General features: G+C 46.6%; 1 protein-coding gene across 1 annotated transcript in view; it reads left to right on the plus strand.

Moving 5' to 3' along the window:
- Positions 1–427: 427 nt before the first annotated feature.
- Positions 428–20,509, plus strand: part of LOC144169889 (oxytocin receptor-like) — a 102,873-nt gene continuing 82,791 nt past the window's right edge. The window contains exons 1-2 of the mRNA XM_077699308.1: positions 428–827; positions 11,915–12,939. Of these exons, the coding sequence (XP_077555434.1) occupies positions 11,943–12,939 (997 nt within the window). The 5' untranslated portion in view covers positions 428–827; positions 11,915–11,942. The remainder of the gene's footprint in view (positions 828–11,914; positions 12,940–20,509) is intronic.

Raw genomic sequence — 20,509 nt, forward strand, 5'->3', positions numbered from 1 at the left:
GGGGGAGTGGCGGGAGATTTAGAGCAATAATTCGTTGGGATTCCTTGAAGGTTAGAAAGGAATAACATAGACTGCCTGGTCAATGCCATCGCAAACCAAGGTGCTGGGTGTGTACACTGCTAGACGAGAATTTGGTGAATATGCGCCAAGAAAAAAAGAAGCGAGACTGGCGCAAGCAGTCACGCAGGGGAAAGAAAAAGTTGTCCTGTCCTCCCAGAAGTTCCGCTTTCTTGTCGCTTCCCTAGCGGCGGCAAGGCGGAAGCCAACCGTCGCTCCGGCCGCCAGGAAACCGGGCGATGGGGATAGCAAGGAAGGGGAAGCTCGGGAGGAAGGGAAGTCGGGTGGAGGGCGAGAGGGGCGCAACCTAGCTCCTCCCGAGCGCACTCCCGGGAGCGCTGCCGCGCGCCAGAAGCCCGCAAATCCTCAGTCAGCACGGACGTCCCGGCCGGCCGGTAGTTTCCAAAGTCTGGCGGCGCCTGCCTCGGACGTTGTGTTGGCTCTCCTGCGCACCGCGACAGTCTTCTCTCGCTCGTTGCAGTCGTTGTCAGCGTGCTCGGGAAAGGAAAACTGCTTGGTTTTGATTTGCAGATCGAGTTGACTGGAACGTCGCACTCGAGTGCTACGATGGTTTTTCCTCCGGTTGAACTTTGTTTTGCGTAATCACGGTGTCTGTCCTCATCCCCGGCCATGTTTCGGAACTGCCGAGTTAAACTTCATCGAAGCTTCTTTCTTGCGATGAATTTCAAAGCTCGGTTGTACTCCTTTAAAGCTTCACTGTACCTCAAAAAAGTGGATACCTAACAACGAGTGTCCTGCATCGTTCATCGGTAAGTAGGCAGTTCAGTATTATTCTTATTGTTCAAGTGCGTTTTTGGATGCCTGAACCTAAAAGGTCATTTGCACAGAGATTGAGAGGGAGAGAGTGTGAGAAATAGAGATGGAAGTGTGCATCTTTACGGTGGAAAGTTTTCGAACCAATTCAGAATTGTTTCTCGCTTCTGTATTATTTTCAACCTGCATGCATAAAGTTGCCTTGCGGTCACAATAAACCCAAATTTATACAAAAAGGGTCCTTTTAGTTTGAAGTATCTGGCCTTTGCCGTGGCACGGCTGCTTGGTTCCTGGTTGGCTCAGATCTCAAGACAACCGGGTCTATAATGCGTATTATCGAGTGCTCGAGTTGTAACTCGTACAAAGGAACCACTCAGTATAGAACAATTTCAAAAGCATAAGTACGCGTTTTGAACACGCTATTTATTGGCTATTTGGGTGCGTTTTCAGGTTTGTGAACTCATATTCGTTGAATACGGTAACAAACCAAGATATTAGCAAATCAGCCACTTCTCTGACTATAGGTCTTCGTGCAAGCCTTCTGGGATTTCTTTCGAATACAAAAATTGAGAATCGGTGTTGTTTTTCCTACTGGTTATATATAAAAGAAAACACTGAAAAGAATATCCCTCGTCCAAATTCTAGCGGAAGTATCTGACAACTGGCCCGCATGGTAGGTTTTTAGACATGCGATTTCTTGCACAATACTCAACTCGCCTTGAAATTTTTGTGCTTGCGTGCGTGTATGCGTTCATGCATCTACGGAAAATTTACCCCGCACTAAACAAAGACATGCTGCGTGGTGGCAGGACGAATATTATGCGCTGTGGTTGACGGTGAAAAGTTTTATTTGCATGATGTTTCAATACGACCTATTTACAAGCGGCCATGATAGCTCGAGCGGTGTTTGTGCGACCTACTGCTTCATCGCCGTCGGCGTGGGACCCGGGAGCTTTGCGTCAGTGTCCACTTGTGTTTCTGCTTCGTGAAGCAATATGCAAAGTTAAACGCACCAACGCCAGGAATCTGGGGACCAATGCGTTCTGAACAATGAATCGTAACCGCCGAGTTTTACATCATCGTAAAGTCCTGGATTCGGAACACAAATTCGTCATTCGTCGTGCACTCATAGAATTCACTTCAGCTTACACTATAGAAGCGTCCTGATAAGTCGGGCAGCTTATGGTTCATCAAGAAAAAGAAATAACAGCCCCAGGCCCATACTTGCTTAAACCAAATAGTCGGACAAGTACTCCTCCGTCTTCTCTAGTTCGGGTTTACAACTCAAGGCTCACAGATATTTATCGTTTTTTTTTCGTGCGCTATGAAGACTATACAGGTCAGTAAAATAATTCAAGCACAGGCGGCCGCGGTATTTGTATCTAAAGAAAAGTGAGTGCCCAGAAAGCGTACTTTAGAAATCTGCACTAGGAGATGGCATCCGTGTAAGCATCTTTAAATAATCGATAAAGATAGCACGAAACCAATGCTCAAACAAAAGAAATGCGCAATCAGCTGCATCATTTACACGTAAATTAAAGAAAATATGTGGCCCTCATCGAAGTGTGTGCATCCGTGTGTTTGTGCCTGCGCATATGCGTGCCTGAAAGCTAGCGAGGGAGCTCCGAATCTCGCAGTCATTGCTTTCGGCTCCGTAACGTCCTTCTGTGCACCAGATAACGAGGCATGCAAGCGGGACCGCCTCGCAAGAGCAGTGCACCTGCGAGAAACTTGACTGCACGGATCACGCCTCTATTACTGTTGCGGCCATCATGCACAACGAGTCTCAACAACGTGTCACATTACACTATCGTGCAAGGATAATCAACCACATTCTGTCCACATGATTTACGTTTTTTCCTGCCAACAATAATTTATGATGGCTCAACAGCCTACACAACGGTAGCTGGCGGCTTGCAAAATGTGTTGTATTTTCTTTTTCGTCTGTGGTCTTGACACTTTCGTTGCGGCGGAGACGGTCATTTGCTGCAATCCGAGGTTATGAAACCGGGGTTAGCGCCTCGCTGTACCCGGTGTACTCGCAACCTCTTTTGACGTGTTTAGTGCCGATAGAGAGACACAGTTAGAGCCCAGCTAGATAATACGAAATGAGGCCTTCTCGGGGTGCAAATTTTATTCTTGATAAATTGGTAAACTTCAACAACGTTCAAAGTTGGGCGAGTTGGCAATGCAAGAAAGAAACCAAGTGAAGTGCGCAGGCGCTTGTATATGTCACGTCTCTTTCCCTTCGTCGTCTAGTCTTCCGCACCATTTTCTTGTGAGACCACAATTTTGGCTTTTACTGCTTTTTCTCCTTTTTAAAGCGAAACGTTGTATGCCTCACTGATGGCGCCGCTTGTCTGAGTAAACCTCACTGCAAGAAAGCCAACTTTACACAATGGGTTTTACAAAACGAAGATAAGCGAAGAAAAAACGCTTCCCAGGGTCAGAATCGAACCTCGGAACCTCGCATTATGAAGCCGATGTCTATCCGATGCGCCAGTGCGACACGGCCAAACCAGTTTGAATTTTGGAATTTGGTTTTTAATATATATATATATATATATATATATATATATATATATATATATATATATATATATATATATATATATATATATAGAAATAAGGGTTGGCAGTCGAGAAAACCTCGGAAAGCAAAGGGGAGGATGTGGTAGATCATTGAAACAGATTAAGAATTTGGAAAGAAAGAAAGAAAGTGAAGAAAAAATGCCCGCCAAGTGGGATCCGAACCCACCACCTCCAGAATACCGGTCTGGTGCGCACCAGACCGGTATTCTGGAGGTCGTGGGTTCGGATCCCACCTGGCGGGCATTTTTTCTTCACTTTCTTTCTTTCTTTCCAAATTCTTAATCTGTTTCAATGATCTACCACATCCTCCCCTTTGCTTTCCGAGGTTTTCTCGACTGCCAACCCTTATTTCTGTGTTATTTTCAACGAGCCCCTCATTTCCTATTCTGATTCGCTATATATATATATATATATATATATATATGTGCAGAAAGCGTCGCGTTTTAAACACCTCTATCTTAAGAAAGGGCTTTGATTTTTGTTTTTCTTCGCCTTGGTGCTTACGAAAGCATGTGTCTTGTGCAACAGAACATTTTTTTTGTTTCGTAATAGCTCACAATTACCAGAGATTCCGGACAAAGGGCGTTCAATTGAGAATGGAACCGTTTCCTAAATGCTCCGTCTGGCGCCCATAAAGCTTTTATACTGAACAATAGCTCCGAAAGAACCTGTGTGACACACTCTTGTGTTGCGTGAGACATATGTGGAGGAAGTTTTAGCGCATGCGTTTACGCTTGACGGCGTCCGTCTGTCCGGAGACTGGTAGAACTTCCCTTAAGCGGGATACGTCAAACAAGGCAAGCTGCTACCTATACCGCGAGCTTCCCAGGTGAGCCTGCCCAAAGGCTCGAAAGCTCTTTAATAATTAATATGAATATTGTGTGACGGCTGACAATGACCGACATGTACAAATTGTTCAGGAAGGAAAGTTATGTCCGGACGGCATTGTCTCTGCGTATGCTCTTTTCCGAGGGGCATATATATATATATATATATATATATATATATATATATATATATATATATATATATATATATATATATATATATATATATATATATATATATCTTGTGTGCACAGGAGTCATCGTTCTCTCATAACTGTTACTCGAATGGCCAATCCCCCCTAGCAACTCATCATCAGTGTGGCGCACGCGAGCACCACACCATCTTCTTCATCTTTCATCCTCGCGCCTTCTTGACCATCGGCGATGTTGCGTCGTCATTAAATGCGTCGTTCGAGACTCCCGTGTCCGAGTCTTGGAATATATATATATAAATATATATATATATATATTTATATATATATATATATATATATATATATATATATATATATATATATATATATATATATATATATATATATATATATATATATATTCCTGTGTTACGCGTCAAGGACAGCTGTCACGCATGAAGGAGGCTTCAGAGACGGGCGGCAAGGCGCGTTTATTCCGGGCGGCAACCCGGAACTCCAACACGGGGAATGATGTAGTGGATGGCCCCGAGAAGCAGATTATGACATGATGATGATTGTGGCTCTGGGAATCAGATGAAGTGGAACATGACTGAATCCCAGTCGCACCACAACACTTTCAAAGGCTTTTTATAATGCCAGACGCCTTCGTCAGGTCCCTGACGAGGTCAAATCCTCGTAACTTAAGCAGAGTTACATAATTATCTAATTTAGCCTCATTAAATGGAATTGTACTTTTAAGAAATTGATGTACGTGCGCGTAAATGTACAAGACTTTTCTTTTTGGGTTAAATTTGTTTTGTTTGAACATGAGGACAAAATGCAAGTTTGGTTCATTCGAACGATTGACTCATCAGAATAGCACTGACGCCACTTTTATCGCAAACTTGACTCAAATAAGCTCTATGATTAGGAGAAAATAGAATGGCCTCGCGACCCCCTAGCTATGATTTCTCGCGTTAGAACCTATTGTGTATTACGGGCAGCTGTGTGATTGGCTGAGGCATTCAAAGCACACGCAGTTAGGCAGGGCTTACGAGGTTGCAGAAGGGGCTATTTGCGCTTGAATTTAATGAATATTCTTTCTATGGAAGCAAGGGTGGTGTGGTAAAGAATGGAAGTTACGAACGCACAAGTAAACATAGAAGCACCACTGCATACTGCGCCCTCTATGCCGGTTATAGATGCACAGCCGTCAGGTTCTTCGAACTTACACTGGCCAACTGGCATAAACGACATTGTCTTCTGTGACTCTCTTTGTCGAGCAATGTTTAGCAAAATTATTACTATCAACAGTAACAAAAATTAGCCAGGTACAAATACGATCAGAAACAAAGCTAGTGCGGGCAACGGTCCGGAACCATACCGTGGCGCCATCTGGGAGGGCGAATGGTAAACGAGGCAACAAACGTTTAGCAATTCGCTGCAGCCCTAGCCATCATACACAAGCTTTTCAAGTGCCTTTCCTAGATGCGTCCCTGCTGACGTCACGAAACGCACAGTCTAGCGGGAGAATTAAATTTTGTTTTTAATTGTTTAATTTATCTGTGACTTAAAGCATCGTTTGCGGCCGGAAAAGCGCTGGGGACACTGTAAAACAGTAAATCTTTAGGCTAAAACTGACTTGCACTTTGTCATGTCCCCTTTGAGTAACGTTCAGTGTAGACGGAAGGTCACTGAGCTCTATGGCGGCGGCCCTAAATTCAGAATTTTTCGTTGTGGAACTATTTGCGCGGTTTATTTATTTATTTATTTATTTATTTATTTATTTATTTATTTATCCCACTCGAGATGATAAAAGGGCTTGGTATGAAGAACGACACCACATGGCTAGGCTTGCGTGCTTCGTAGCTGCAGCCCTTTCGACCGAGCGTCACTGAGGCGGCACCGACTTCGCTTTCATAGTGCAAATGCTGCGGCTTTGCAGCAGTGGTTGCCAGGTGGAAGTGTTAATCGCCAGCAGACGGCAGCGGAGGAAGTGGTGTCATTAGGGGTAAGGGGGCAATTACTCGACGAAATCATAGCGCGGCGGCTGTCTGGCATAAATGCCGAGTTCTCCGTGCGAAGGGCCAAATGATGTCGAAACGTGTTGGCACGAGCATCCTCCCGTGAGACGAGCCAGACGCAGAATACACAGCAGCACCCCGACTAGCGGATGCGTTACTTTTTGTCCATTGTCTCGTCTCGGCACTAATTAGGCTCATTAGATTGCTAATACATCTGGCAGCGCTGCTGGCGCAGGACGGTGGAAGCTCCAACGGGGCATTTAGTGCCCGCTTCTTTTTTCTCACTGGAACTCAATCCTGGCGCACCTCTACACATGGCATTCGGCCCTGACCTGTTCTTTTTTGTATTTCATGACGATCACAGTAGTCTCCCGACGATAAAAATATGGTCATATGTTTGTTCAGTGTCACTGTCGTGCACGTCGAGGATACCGCCAATCCTGCCATTGGCGCCCCTGCCCGTATTGATGTCATGTCAAAACTCATAAGCCTTTCTACTCTCCGGAGGTGGATGACTGACGCAGTTTTTGAGCACGTGGCATAAAGACGGCACAGAATTTAGGTGAAATATGTGAGCAAAGTTTATCTTGAGCGTTGACGGCGGTCACCTCTAGGAAACACATACATATACGCCCACATTTCTATTTTAACAATATCGATTTTAAGAAATTATGTTCTATCCAAGTAATGAGACGTATAATCTCTAGGTATAAGTCATGTTTTGAGCACAAAAATGGCGCCTACTATCAACTTATGTACTGGAGGTGCCTATCCAAATGATGAGGCTTGAGGTCAAAATAATGGTTTGAATGGCGTTCGACTTGGTGGTGATCGCGGGCTAGTTGCAAACAACACACGAGACGTTCGTTCGCAAACGCCTCGCGTTTCAAAGACATGTGAAGCATTAGGAGTTTTCGTTCTTGAATATAAAAAAAAATATACACAGAACCCTGGCCATGCAAGGTCAAATTAAAATCGGCGAAATTGACTTGGAGGAGACTGCGTAGGCGCACCATCTTCAAATTTCGCAACCTCTAGACAGCGATGTCCGTATACCGGCACACCAGCTACAACAAAGCTATGCCCCTTCTGGACAACGGAGACTCTTACCAAGGCATCTACCCTGGCGACCCGGACATTTTAATCCTGAGCTATACACGTGCGTTCAAAATGCCATCACAGCCACCAATTCGATGGCAATCTCTTTTTTAGCGTGAGCTACACTGGCCGAGGTTGAGCAGTTTGGCGTGGCTCCTGTAGAGCCGTGCTGCGTGTGCGCTAGGAGCAGTGACATCACACGGCGCACAGAACGTTGCTCGCTGCTCGGCGCCTCTCACACACCCCCCGCGCCCAGCGTCTTCGCCGACCTTCGTCCCGCACGTGGCAGCCCGGTCCATTTGATGATCATGCGAGGGGTGGCCGGGCGTGGGACCGATGGCTCGTGCGTCGCAGCAACACCGGCGTGCGCCCGTGGAATCAGCTTACCTCTGGGGTGATTGGTGACACTGCGCCGGAGCCGCATGATAAATATACATGTGTCACATAATGCGTATACCGTATGTGAGTCATTCAAGCAGCAGTAAGCATGATAATCAAGCTAATCCTAGACAACCAGGAAAGCTAAGAATAACCAGCTGAACCTTAGCTCACGCTACGTATATCCTGGCATAGACAAGCTAAGCCACTGCAAATTTTTTTTTTAGTTTACAAGCGTTTTCAACGTGTATTTCGCCCTCATCTCCATTTACTATTCATTTCTAACGGCATTTTATCACCTGATTATGGGGTTTAGCGCTCCGACGCTACACAGGCGATGATGCGCGCCGTAGGGGAGGACTTCGGATTAATTTAGCCCACCTAGGTATCTTTAACGTGGGCCGAAATCTCGAACACACCGACGTTTCTTCCTTTTGCTCCATCAAAAACGCGTGCCCGCACGAGACGCTCGTCTGCGCGACGTTGGGGAAAACGTGAGGGGGGCCTGTGCGTGACGATAGTATGCGTTCCCTGCCTAAAACCCGTTCTACATGGTGCGTTTTTTGCCTGCGAATTCGGTGGAACGAACATTCGCACTTGCGAAGTTCGCAATGCCTGGAAATGTCGTCTACATGGCATGCGAACGTCGCGATTTTCGCACTTCAGAAACACATTTTTTTGCAGACTGAATTAGGTCTGCCACGAGCAAAGCTTGTTGTGCACGTTAAAAATAAAGTTCTATTTTACTTCCTGGGGAGTTTCAGGTCATTTTGCAGTAAATATGAGTTTATTAGCGGTTTCATTTAACGATTTCCAATTATTTTTCAATATACGCACACATTGCAGAGAAGACAAACACAGCAAGCAACCCTGGGTTCGCTTGCTGTGCGTCCCTAGCACATTTTGGTGTACCTCGGACGGGATTTCTTCGGTTATTACGTAATTCTTCCTAACTGCTGTGATGACCGCGACATGCACGGACATCGATTAAACATTCGTTGAAAACGGCGCTTGACATCGTGTTGTGAACACGCGTACACAACACGCGTACGTTTGTGCTGATGAGCCCGCGCTTACGCCGCACGTATGCAAGCAACGCCATCTGGTTGCTAAGCGCGCAAATGGTGATGCCGTGACGTGGCCGTGACATTCACCTAGCTGTGTTCCTATTGGCTGCAAGTTCTGGCCCCTCTACCCCCTCCACGCCGCACGAGCGGCGTTCGCCGGGGATGCTCGATCGTTCCCAACATTTTGCACTTTTCCGCAGCAAAGAAAAAAGGTCGTTTTGCCGCTCTAGCGGCGCCGCATCTGCGAATTCGCAGGGAAAATCGCACCATGTAGAACGGGCTTAAGACGTGGGTCGCGGTCTTTTTCTGAGACGCACTTCGCGCCGCCAACACAGAGGCTCATCATCGGCGCCGTTGAGAGAACCCACGAGTGAGGGCTGTCTGAGCGCACTGCTTCTGCGCTCAAATATCGCATTAGGGAGTATTGTAATACTCAGCCCTTTTTTTTTTATTCAACGTATTCCCTCTCCCTCTCTCGCCCTCTCTGTCAATTGCATGAAGTCTGCATTGTTTCACGGGTTGCCGTTGGTCAAAAATAGCTGTATCAGTTAAACAAATTGGATAAACCTGGCTGTAGAAAAAAAACATAATTTAATCCTCACTCGAAATGCCCAAGTCAGACACTCTTTAAACCGCAATTGTATTTGTAATAAGCTGAGGTCACCCACGACAAAAGGTCGCACAGAAACATTTTTTCATACACGAAACAATCCTATGTTTTGTCTACAGCCACGATCTACGCAAACACACAAAACAAATAGAGGACGTGCCTGTAACATTATAACGCAACAATCCTTCCCCCATGTTTCATTTTCGAAAACATAACTGTTCAGCCGGAGCAATTGGAACATTTCCTCGAATGCAGCAACACAAATCGGCTACGTTCATTTCGAATACATGAAAACTTGAGGCGATCGTTGCTTTTGCAATAGCTGTCTTTCCTTCTCTTTTTTTTTGTCTGATTTGGAAGGTCGAATTTCTTTTTGTTTTCGAATAACCATTCAACGTTGCATAAGTCCATTTACGCAATGGCAGCAAGCAGGCCTCAAGCTTGGTTTACTGAGCCATGAAAAAAGGGCGCCGATGCGCCGGCTTCCGCTTGACAGAGCCGCGAAAGCATCGCCATTGTTCTGTACAAGAGCGGAAGGAGGAAAAGAATGTTCGTGATTGATACAATACGACTTTCTCCTGAGCGGCACTGATTGAAACGTTGCTTCAGACCTGTGGGAGGGAAATGTCTTAAGAAAATGCATTTGTAACGTTAAGCCGGACGCAGTCTCTCCAGCGAGAAAGGGGAAACGGCGACCCGTAATTTATCTTCCTCCACGTGGCTTGCTTTTCGAAGGCCAAGCTTCTCTAACCTTCGCTCTTTTTGGGTTGCTTTACGGAACAACGGAGCAATGAGGGTGAGGCTAGCCGCCTCGATTTGGCGACTATGACCGCTGCAATGCTGCGAACACATGTTTCGGTCGCTCAAAGGGAGAAACATCGCTCAAGACGCATGCCCCCCTCTTTGTCTTAGCGAAGAATAAAAATCGATTAAAACGTTACCATGCACACTGCACTTCGGGATAACGCATTAGTCTTTTACCAGGCGAAATCTCGGCATGCAGACTGCCCCTACAACCCCCACTTTCTTTGCAGGCGTAACTTTTTTTCTGGGGAGCAGCTTTCGCGCGTACTCAAACTATTGTAAATAGCACGCAGTATAATAGAGGTGAATGTCATTTTTGTGCAGTTCTTAATGGCAAGTGAGCTCTGTACCACAGCCGGCACTTTTGTTTCGCTTCATTTTCCACCCGCCATTTCCCTTAGCTTCTTTTGTTTTGTAGATTATTCATTCGAAAACACCAAAAAAGCAGGTTAGAGTTAACGACAGAGTACCGTGGCCCGGTCATTAGTATCCACATGGTGAAATGTTGGTAGGAGGAGTGGTAATTCGTTCCTAATCATAAGCAACCGAGCACCAACTCCTGACGAAGTGATTAAGCAAATCGGGGAAAATTCGCGGGAAAACGTGGAAACGCAAGGACATAGAAGAAAAAGGACACTACATAGCGCCAATTTCCGACTCGTTTTATTAGAAGCACGAGGGCACAAATCTATTCACATTTTTTTATCACAGACTTACCACCAATGCCAACAAGTTGAATACGCGCGATGAAACGTGGACTCCTTATTTCCCTTCCTAAGTGACAGCGCACTCGGGATGACGGAATAAATCAGATCAGCCTCAATTATCGAAATCACATTCTGCTTCTATGTCTCGCTCTGACAGCGTACGTGTCAAACAATGGCACGCACCCGCAGTATTGGCAAGGAACAGACAAAGAGCCCGGTGGGTGCTAATATTGAGTTTATGTTTCCTTGACCGGTCGTTAAGACATCAGCCCCACCGGCCCGCGCAATTATAATACGCGATAATATAATTCTCGTGATGTAGAACAATTATGCAATTGCTCATATGCAAATGTATTGTATTTGGCAGCTTGCTTCAATTTTGACACCGTCTATTTTATTCTTTAGTGTGGTCGTTTCGGGTTACGAATCTTTTCCATTCCTTGTTTTCTTTGTACTCGCGTAGTTATTTGGTCAGCAGTGCTTTGCTGTCGTAGACGTGTGTACACTGGGATGCTTCCTCATTAAGCCAACGTCTGCGTTGGCTCTTTGACAACACTCCCTCCATCGCGAGATGTAAATATAAATGTACATGTAAAATGTAAAAAAAGATTTGATCCAAGGATTTTATGTAATATATACCCATGTGCGTGCGTGCGTGAGTGTGTTACTTTCCGCGAAACGCGAGACGGTGTTACTCCTGTTGCTGCTAGAATGAAGTTGTCCCCGTGCGTGACAGACCGATGTTGGTCTCAGGTTTCTACGAGCACTCTTCTCGCTCCAAGCTTTTGCTTCCGCGGGCGAGCTTCTAATCTTGGCGTAAAAACCCTTCTCTGTTTTTGCAGGCCGCGTTCCGTCCCCCCTCGTGGAAGCATGGACCTGCTAGCCAACCAGGACTTGCCCTTGCCGACACCGTCAGGGCAGCCTTCTTCGGACGGAGAAGCGGGAAACTCCACGGCCTGGGCCAGCAGCCGCGACGAGTCGTTGGCCCAGGTTGAGCTCAGCGTGCTCGCCTTGATCTTCACCTTCACCGTGGCCGGAAACGGCTGCGTGCTGGCCGCCCTCGCAGCGCGACGTTCCAAGATGACGCGCATGTACTACTTCCTGCTGCACCTGTGCGTCTCCGACCTGACCACGGCCTTCTTCACCGTCCTCCCGCAGCTGGGATGGGACGCCACATACCGCTTCCGCGGCGGCAACCTCGTCTGCAAATCCGTCAAGTTCGGGCAGCTCCTGGGACCGTACCTGTCTTCGTACGTGCTCGTGGTGACGGCCGTGGACCGGTACCAGGCCATCTGCTTCCCGCTGTCCAACTGCTCGTGGACGCCCACCAAGTCCAAGCTGCTCATATCGCTCGCCTGGGCCGTGTCGCTGCTGTGCTGCGTGCCGCAACTGTTCATCTTCAGCTACCAGGAGATCTCGCCCGGCGTGCACGACTGCTGGGGCACATACGCGGAGCCATGGGGACTGCGCGCATACGTCACCTGGTACGGCGTGTCCGTCTTCTTTGTGCCGCTGCTCGTGCTCACTTTCACGTACGTCTGCATCTGCCGCGCCATCTGGAGGAACCTGTACCTCAAGCGGCGGAACTCGGAGCTCGAGACATTTAAGGCTGGTCGAGCCTATCGCTTCACGGGCGGTGCTGCAGCGACCGCACCACCCTCGTCGACGCCCATGCACAACGGCAAGGCGTCGACGTTCAGCGCGCCCCGGAGCCACTCTGTACGCGGCATGTCCCGGGCCAAGATCAAAACTATCAAGATAACGGTGGTGGTGATAGCGCTGTACATTGTCTGTTCGTCGCCCTTCATCTGCGTTCAGATGTGGATGTACTGGAGCTCTGAGGTCGACATCGGCGACGCTTGGACGAGTGAGTATGGCAGCTAAGCATTTCTCTCCGTCATTGCGAAAATCGCGGGTGGACTGAAAGGGCAAATCGAAACTGGAACCCCGTTGCCCCGATGGTGAAGGAGGTCGAAGTGACGCCTTAGAAACTATAGACAATAGAGAGTTTTAGCTGACCGTTTTTAACACGCCCGCTCCGGTATCGGTGGCCCGCTCAGCGCAACCGGAGCCAATGCCGTTCGCGTCCAAGCGTGCCACGCATGCGCAATGGCGCTCCCGCTTGCTATCGGAGCGGAGCGGACCGTGAAAAACAGTCAGCTAAAACTCGCTATTACTCGGCTTTCTTCCACGACACCAAAGGACAAACAACCTATTTTTGTGTAGTGCATGTCCTCTACCTCATGTGAAAGCCAGCGTTTTCTGTAGTGGTATAACTGCAAGGAATCTCCAAACGAAATAATTTTCATTTTGAACTAAACCTTCTGAAATCTGAAAGGTGACGCCGTGTAGTGCAAAACGTGACACTACCGTACACGCCCAAACAACGCCGTCGGTTTTAATGCGCGTTCAAAAACCGCATGAAGGAATAGGAGAGGCTGAAAATTACTTTTGTGTTAGCAGGGGATGAAGTTTTGAATACCTCTGTTCATCTCGCGTACAGTTAAAAGTATGTTAATTCGCTGTCATGGTTGCCAGCATTCCTTTTGTCATGCAACGTATGCCTGGTGGATCTAAAAATTCTGATTTCAGATGTTCTAGGGCGTTATCAGGAAAGCCGTCTGGGGTTATATTTCAAGTGATGCCTTTTCATTGGGGAAGAGAAAATATTCTTTAAAAAGATCGGTTGTCTGTCTCTATAAAGAACAAAAGCTGGCCCGATTCTTGCACTGCAAGCAGCACTGCGACTTCCTAAAGCTTGCTGCGGATTTTCGAGTTTTGAGATACACTGCGTACGTTACGACAGTAGCAGCACATGTTATGCTATGTTCAGACTGCCGACGCAAAAGCCATATTGTTATCTACGGACGTAAAAAAATCGCAGTTCGGTTCGGTTGGCTGAGACGTGAAATGACGTCATTCTTTAAAGTTATTACGACAGTTGCGGCAACCGTCTGAACCCGGCCTCATGGTGGGGTATGCGTCACGGCGGCCAAAAACACGCGCTGTACTTTTCCGGCCGCAGCTTTTTGCTTTTTGCTTCGCGATGCTACAGTGGGGATTGCAGAATTAACTGATCTTGTTTAGAACGGCTAAGGTAATAAATCGATTGGCGCTCGCCAGAGCAAAGCTTGACTAGCAGTCTCGCAGATGATTTATTTGTCTACTTTGTGGCTACGCACTATTTCCAAGATGCTAAGTCAGGTCTTAATGCAAAATTCGCTCAAAGTTGAGGCTTTCGATTTCAAACCATACGTCAGTTAGGTTGAGAAACGCCCTGCGACTAGTTTGTTCACATTTTTTTTTTGTATAGCTTGAGCGTGTTTTTGAGCGATAAAACTATTTAGACTTACTTACCAGGGCTAACGCGCAGTGAAATCCAAAATGTTCTTTTTCACGTTATCCGACTGGTGTACTATATACCCGTCAGTGCTCACTGTATATCCGGGAGTGCAGAAGCGGCGTCTCGGGCTGGTGGTGAAGTTAGTCTATGTTGTGAATTTGTTAGAAATAGTGGTTAATTTCCGAAGGACTTTGAAAAGTTAATTTCCGATAATGAAACACTGTGCATCATGGTGGTTAACATTAAATTTACCGGTGAAAATACGGAATACCTCGAAGTCTGAAAGTATGGTCGATAGCGCTGAAGAAACAAAAGGAAGGCGAACATACGCAGAAAAAAGAAATTCACAGGACTTGAAAAAAAAAAGAATGACACTCACTTATTCTGACATGATGGGTCAACGAAACTGTTGAAATGCCAATAAAAATGGTTTAAAAAAATAAATCACAAATGCGGTTTGAATCGCAATTTGATCATACTTTATTTCTGTGTGTGTGTCGTGGGTTGCGGCCCAATCTAAGGACACAAGCACCGATTGTGTACAATTTGTGACAGAACTCTCGCGAACTAATTAGGCTAATGAAACTTTAAAGGACTGCACGTTTATCCTAGGAGACAAATACGTGGCCTCCCGTTCCATGGCGGCTTCGGGATGCGGTTGGAATGGCTTAGAGCCGCGGGCGGCTCCATGTTATTTGTATTTAATCTGTGACTGGTTGTTAGTCGTAATACCTGCTGATATAAACCTTCCCATGGTTTATATATATATATAAACCTTCCCATGGTTTATAGTCGTTTGTGCGGCCAAATGTCATATACGTATTGTAGACTCGTGATAGTTCAAAATCGCATAATTCAAAATTTCGGTTCCCTCATGAAAATGCTTACCGTTATTTAATAATAGATTGCTCAAAACAATCCTATAACCATTTTGTTAACAATTTATAGGATATTTCTATTGTGTTTCCATTAAAAATTGGCGACCTCGCTTTAATTAAAAGTCCATAGAGCCTAGTCAAGAGACCTTACCTGTTCTGAACGTAGTTTCAAATGAGTTTCTTGTGGGGTTTTTATAAAGAAATTTCAATAAGCTTTCTATACAATTCTCACTGAGCATAGTCGTAACAGCCTGTTGCGTGTGAGTCAGGTTTGAATAGAGTTTTTGATGGGTTTTTATTAAATATATCACAATTACTTTTCTGTAACATTTTTATTGAATATAGTTTTAACATCCTGTTGTGTGTAAACAAGATTTTAATAGATTTTTGATGAGTTTTTATTACATATACTTCAAATAGCTCTCTTAAAATTATTATTGAGTATGATCGTAATATCCTGGTGTGTGATTCAGGGTTGAATACAGTTTTGACGGGTTTTTGTTAAATGTATTTCAGTTATATTTCGATCAAATTCTTATTGTGGCCAGCCATAACATCCTTTTGCATACGAGCTAAGTTTGAATAGCGCTTCTGATGAGTTTTTGTTAAATTATCTCAATTAGCTTTCTATAAAATTTTTATTGAGTATAGTCGTCATATCCTGTTGCCTGTGAGTCAGGTTTTCTGGTAAGTTTTAACAGAGGAGCTTTTTAGGCTGTTCGGCAGTCATGTCCGCCACCCCGGGCGCCACCGCTCTCTAGTTCTCCCAAGACAAAGTGACGGCCGTCCATCGCGCGATCTCGATTCATGCGGCGGAGCACGTGGAGCAATAGCCCCCCATATATATGCACTGATAAACTACCAGACCTCCGTGGGTTGTCTATAGAAACGCAATGCAGAGTCTATTGAAGCTCAGCATAATGAAGGCAATCAGATGCTTCGTTTTCTTAATGAAGAGTTTATTGCCTGTCTAATGACCACAGTCTACAAATTAGAGTTCGATTGACCCTACACAAATGCAATACAGAGTCTGTTGAAACCATACCTCGGCAAAGTTGGCGCGGCTCACTCAAACTCACTCACAATTTTTATTTTCGAATCACCACTCACTCAAACTCAGACTCAATGCTGAGCAGCACATCTGCGCTCACTCAAACTCAAACTCACGTTGAGCGCAAAACTCAGAACTCACTCGGACTCAGAACTCAAAATGTACTCAGAACTCAAAATGTACTCAAACTCAAAATGTAATCAAAACTCAAAGTGTACTCAAACTCAAAATGGACTCAAAACTCAAAGTGAACTCAAAACTCAAAATGTACTCAAAACTCAAAATGTACTCAAACTCAAAATGGACTCAAAACTCAAAATGGACTCCAAACTCAAAATGAACTCAGAACTCAAAATGGGCTGAGAACTCAAAATGAATTCAGAACTCAAGTGGCTACACAGAGATTGAGACAGAGAGAGAGTGAGAGTGAGAGTGTGAGAGTAAGAGTGTGAGAGTGAAAGTGAGAGTGAGTGTGTGAGAGTGTGAGTGTGAGTGTGAGAGTGAGAGTGTGAGTGAGAGTGTGAGTGAGAGTGAGAGTGTGAGTGAGAGTGAGTGAGAGTTAGAGTGTGAGTGTGAGTGTGAGTGTGAGTGAGAGTGAGAGTGTGAGTGTGAGTGAGTGAGAGTGAGAGTGTGAGTGAGAGTGAGAGTGTGAGTGAGAGTGAGAGTGAGTGTGAGAGTGTGAGTGCGAGTGTGAGTGCGTGACTGAGAGTGAGAGTGAGAGTGTGAGTGTGAGTGAGTGAGAGTGAGAGCCCCGCAGGGGGCACCTTGTGTATTCAAGGTGTTTTGGTGAGTAGCGCCACCACGGTCCCGAGCTCCGCAGGGGGCACCTTGTGTATTCAAGGTGTTTTGGTGAGTAGCGCCACCACGGTCCCGAGCTCCGCAGGGGTGCCTACTGTCGTAGGCACTTGGTGTCTTGCAACACCACGGACCCGAGCACATGTGGGTTGGACCCACCCACGCCCCGGCTGTGCGGGGCTGAGCCGTGTCCGGGGAAAAAGGAATCCTGGTGGCTGAGCCAAAGCCGGGGTTGTTTTGGACCTTCACGGCCCCCCGGTAGAGGCAACACGCCACTTTGGCCCCTGCTTCTCGCAGACGGTGCCCCCCGTCTGACCCGCCCGGGGGGAACCAGCCAGTCGCCTTTTCCTGCCTCTTCTTAGCTCTTTCACCTTCCTGTCTTCTTTGCTACCCCTGTCCTGTCATCTCTTCTTTTCCTCATTTCCACACATTTCCAGGCGGCGAGGGTTAACCCTGGGTAAGGAATCAACCTTGAGGACTTAAACAGGGTTATAGCAGCTATGTATGGCTAACGCGCATCTAGTGCGTTCCCAGGTTGGGCTCGGTGGTGGGCGGCCAGCATAGCTACTGAATTGATTTCACTTGTTATGGCAACAAGATTTTCTGCATCCCATGATCGTCCTCCGAAACGGGGGCGCAACGAAGCAGTCCAGCAGTTTTTCACTCCTAAAAAGTCAGAAAATTTCCTAAAGTTCCACGTCATGCGCTGTGAAAAAGAAGGCATGTCAATGAGACGTCTGTCACCATTCTTGGTAGCCAAAGTTCTAACAAATGAACTAGGCAGCGGCTATAAAGTAAGCAAGTTGGGAAGCGGTGACCTTCTCTTAGAAGTACAAGACGCAGCTCAGTGTGCCAAGTTGACGAAAATAACCACTGTTGGTGACAATCCTGTGAGCATCAGTCCCCACCGATCCATTAACACTACCAGAGGTGTTATCTCTGATGAAGACTTTCTGAACTTGTCTGAGCAAGAACTCCTGGAAGGGTTCGAGGGCCAGAATGTTGTGAATGTTCAACGAATCAAAATACGTAGAGATGGGAAGGAAATTTCGACCAAGCATGTAATCCTCACATTCTCGACCAGTGTACTGCCCGAGTCTGTTGAGGCAGGCTACGTTAAAATCCCTGTCCGCTTGTATATTCCAAACCCCCGACGCTGCTATAAATGCCAAAGATTTGGCCATGGTTCATTGAGCTGCCGAGGCAAGGCAGCATGTCCAAAGTGTAGCCTCCCCGACCACTCGTCTGACACCTGTGAAGCTCCACTACACTGTGTAAACTGCAAGGGAGAGCACGCCGCGTACTCGCGGTTGTGCCCACAATGGAAGAAAGAAAAAGAAATAATTGCTCTAAAGTATAAGGAAAACATTACCTTTAGGGAAGCACGACAGAGACTGTTCCTGACACACACTAGCTTTGCCGATGTAGCGCGACGGGGGGTGGCGCTACACTCGGTTCGAGTTACCCTTGGAACCCTCCCAGTGAGGCCCCAAGGGACACCCCAAGCCCCTTCAGTGCCGGTGGCTAAGGCCACTGCACATGCCACAAAAGAAGCGTCAAGGGCTGCCCCAGCACCCCTTGATGCCAACGCTAGGCCCCTTGCTGGCACTGCAGTGCCGGTCCCTGCTGAGAGGCAGGCTGCCGCAACCAGCCAGCCTAGCCCTGCTGACGAGGCTTCGCAAGAAGCCATGGACACAACGCCAAGCCCTCCGTTGCGCGGTACGCCGATAGGGCGCGGCACGTCGCTTGACCGTTCAAAGCAAAAGACACCTAGGGTCACGGCTCCTGGGAAGGTGTCTTGAGCCTGGGAGGGTGACAGCATGGCACTTCCTTAATCCTTGTTCAGCATAAGCTGATGGTAACTGATAATGTAGTCCAATGGAACTGCAGAGGCCTCCTGAAAAACTTGGACGATATCTATGAATTGCTGTCACAACACCAAATAAGTATTATGTGTCTCCAGGAGACACACTTGAGGACGAACCAAACAAACTTCTTAAAGAACTACTCAGTATTTAGGAAAGACAGAGATGGCTGCATGCACCCCTCTAGAGGAGTTACAATTATCATGCAAAAATAAGTGCCATGCCAGTTCTTACCGCTACAGACCACTTTAGAGGCTGTAGCCATACGAGCCATTATCTTTAATAAACTGGTAACAGTATGCTCACTGTACATACCTCCAGACCACGGGCTCTCCAGTATGGAGTTTGAAACATTAGTTGATCAGCTGCCAGAGCCGTATCTGCTAGTTGGGGATTGTAATGCTCACCACCCACTCTGGGGTTCTGCACGCACGGATGTTAGAGGACGCCTGTTTGAAAAGTTTCTGTTATCATCTGGAGCGTGCATACTTAACAAGAAAGACCCAACATACTATAACACAACACATGCCACATACTCCTGCATAGATCTCGCCATAGCCTCTCCAGTTCTGTTTCCAGCACTCCAGTGGAAGGTCATTAATAACCTGTACGGAAGTGACCACTTTCCAGTAAGCCTCAAGCTTTTAGACAATAAACAAGACAACACTCCATGCACACAAAAGTTCAAGGAGGAGGCCGCAGACTGGAAAAAATTCAAAGAGCTCTCTGAGTGTCACTATACACTTATAGACAACCTTGGTATTGACGAAGCTGCTGAGACTCTGACCACCCATATAATTGAAGCTGCGCTGAAGTCCATCCCCCAGACTTCTTCTAGTAGGGTTACTAAGCCAAAACCTTGGTGGAATGATGATTGCAGGCAGGCCCGTAAGGAACAGAATAAGGCATGGGGTATCTTGCGTAGGTGCCCAACGTCTGAAAACTTGGTACTTTTCAAGCGGGCAAAGGCGAATGGCAGAACGATATGGCGTATTGCGAAAAGAGAAAGCTGGAATCGTTTTGTGTCATCAATCACATCATATACTGACACGCGGATAGTATGGAGGAGAATCAAAGCACTCCGAGGAAGTAACACTCTTACGCACCCTTTGGTCAGCACAAGTGGAGGCACTTTACAAGACCAAACGAATGCCCTAGGCATGCATTTTGAGTATGTATCAAGCTCACTATTCAAATAACTTCCTGAGACACAAGAATGCAGAGGAACGGAAGATCGTACGTGACAAACGGCAGTCTGAGGTAGGGTATAATTGCCCCTTCACAATGCAGGAGCTTAAAGTTGCGCTCACTACTTGTGGTAAATCATCACCAGGGCGGGACCGAATAACATATACCATGATTAAGCACCTGCACCACAACACGCTAGAAGCGCTCTTACTGTTGTTTAACAAGATCTGGCGTGCAGGGTGGTTTCCAAAAGTGTGGAAAGAAGCTATTGTGGTGCCGATTCTCAAGGAGGGGAAAGATCCATCACTTGCAACTAG

This window comes from Haemaphysalis longicornis, unplaced genomic scaffold (assembly GCF_048455015.1).
Source record: "Haemaphysalis longicornis isolate Haplotype H1 unplaced genomic scaffold, Haemaphysalis longicornis Haplotype H1 scaffold_2, whole genome shotgun sequence".
In the NCBI taxonomy this organism is placed as follows: Eukaryota; Metazoa; Arthropoda; class Arachnida; order Ixodida; family Ixodidae; genus Haemaphysalis; species Haemaphysalis longicornis.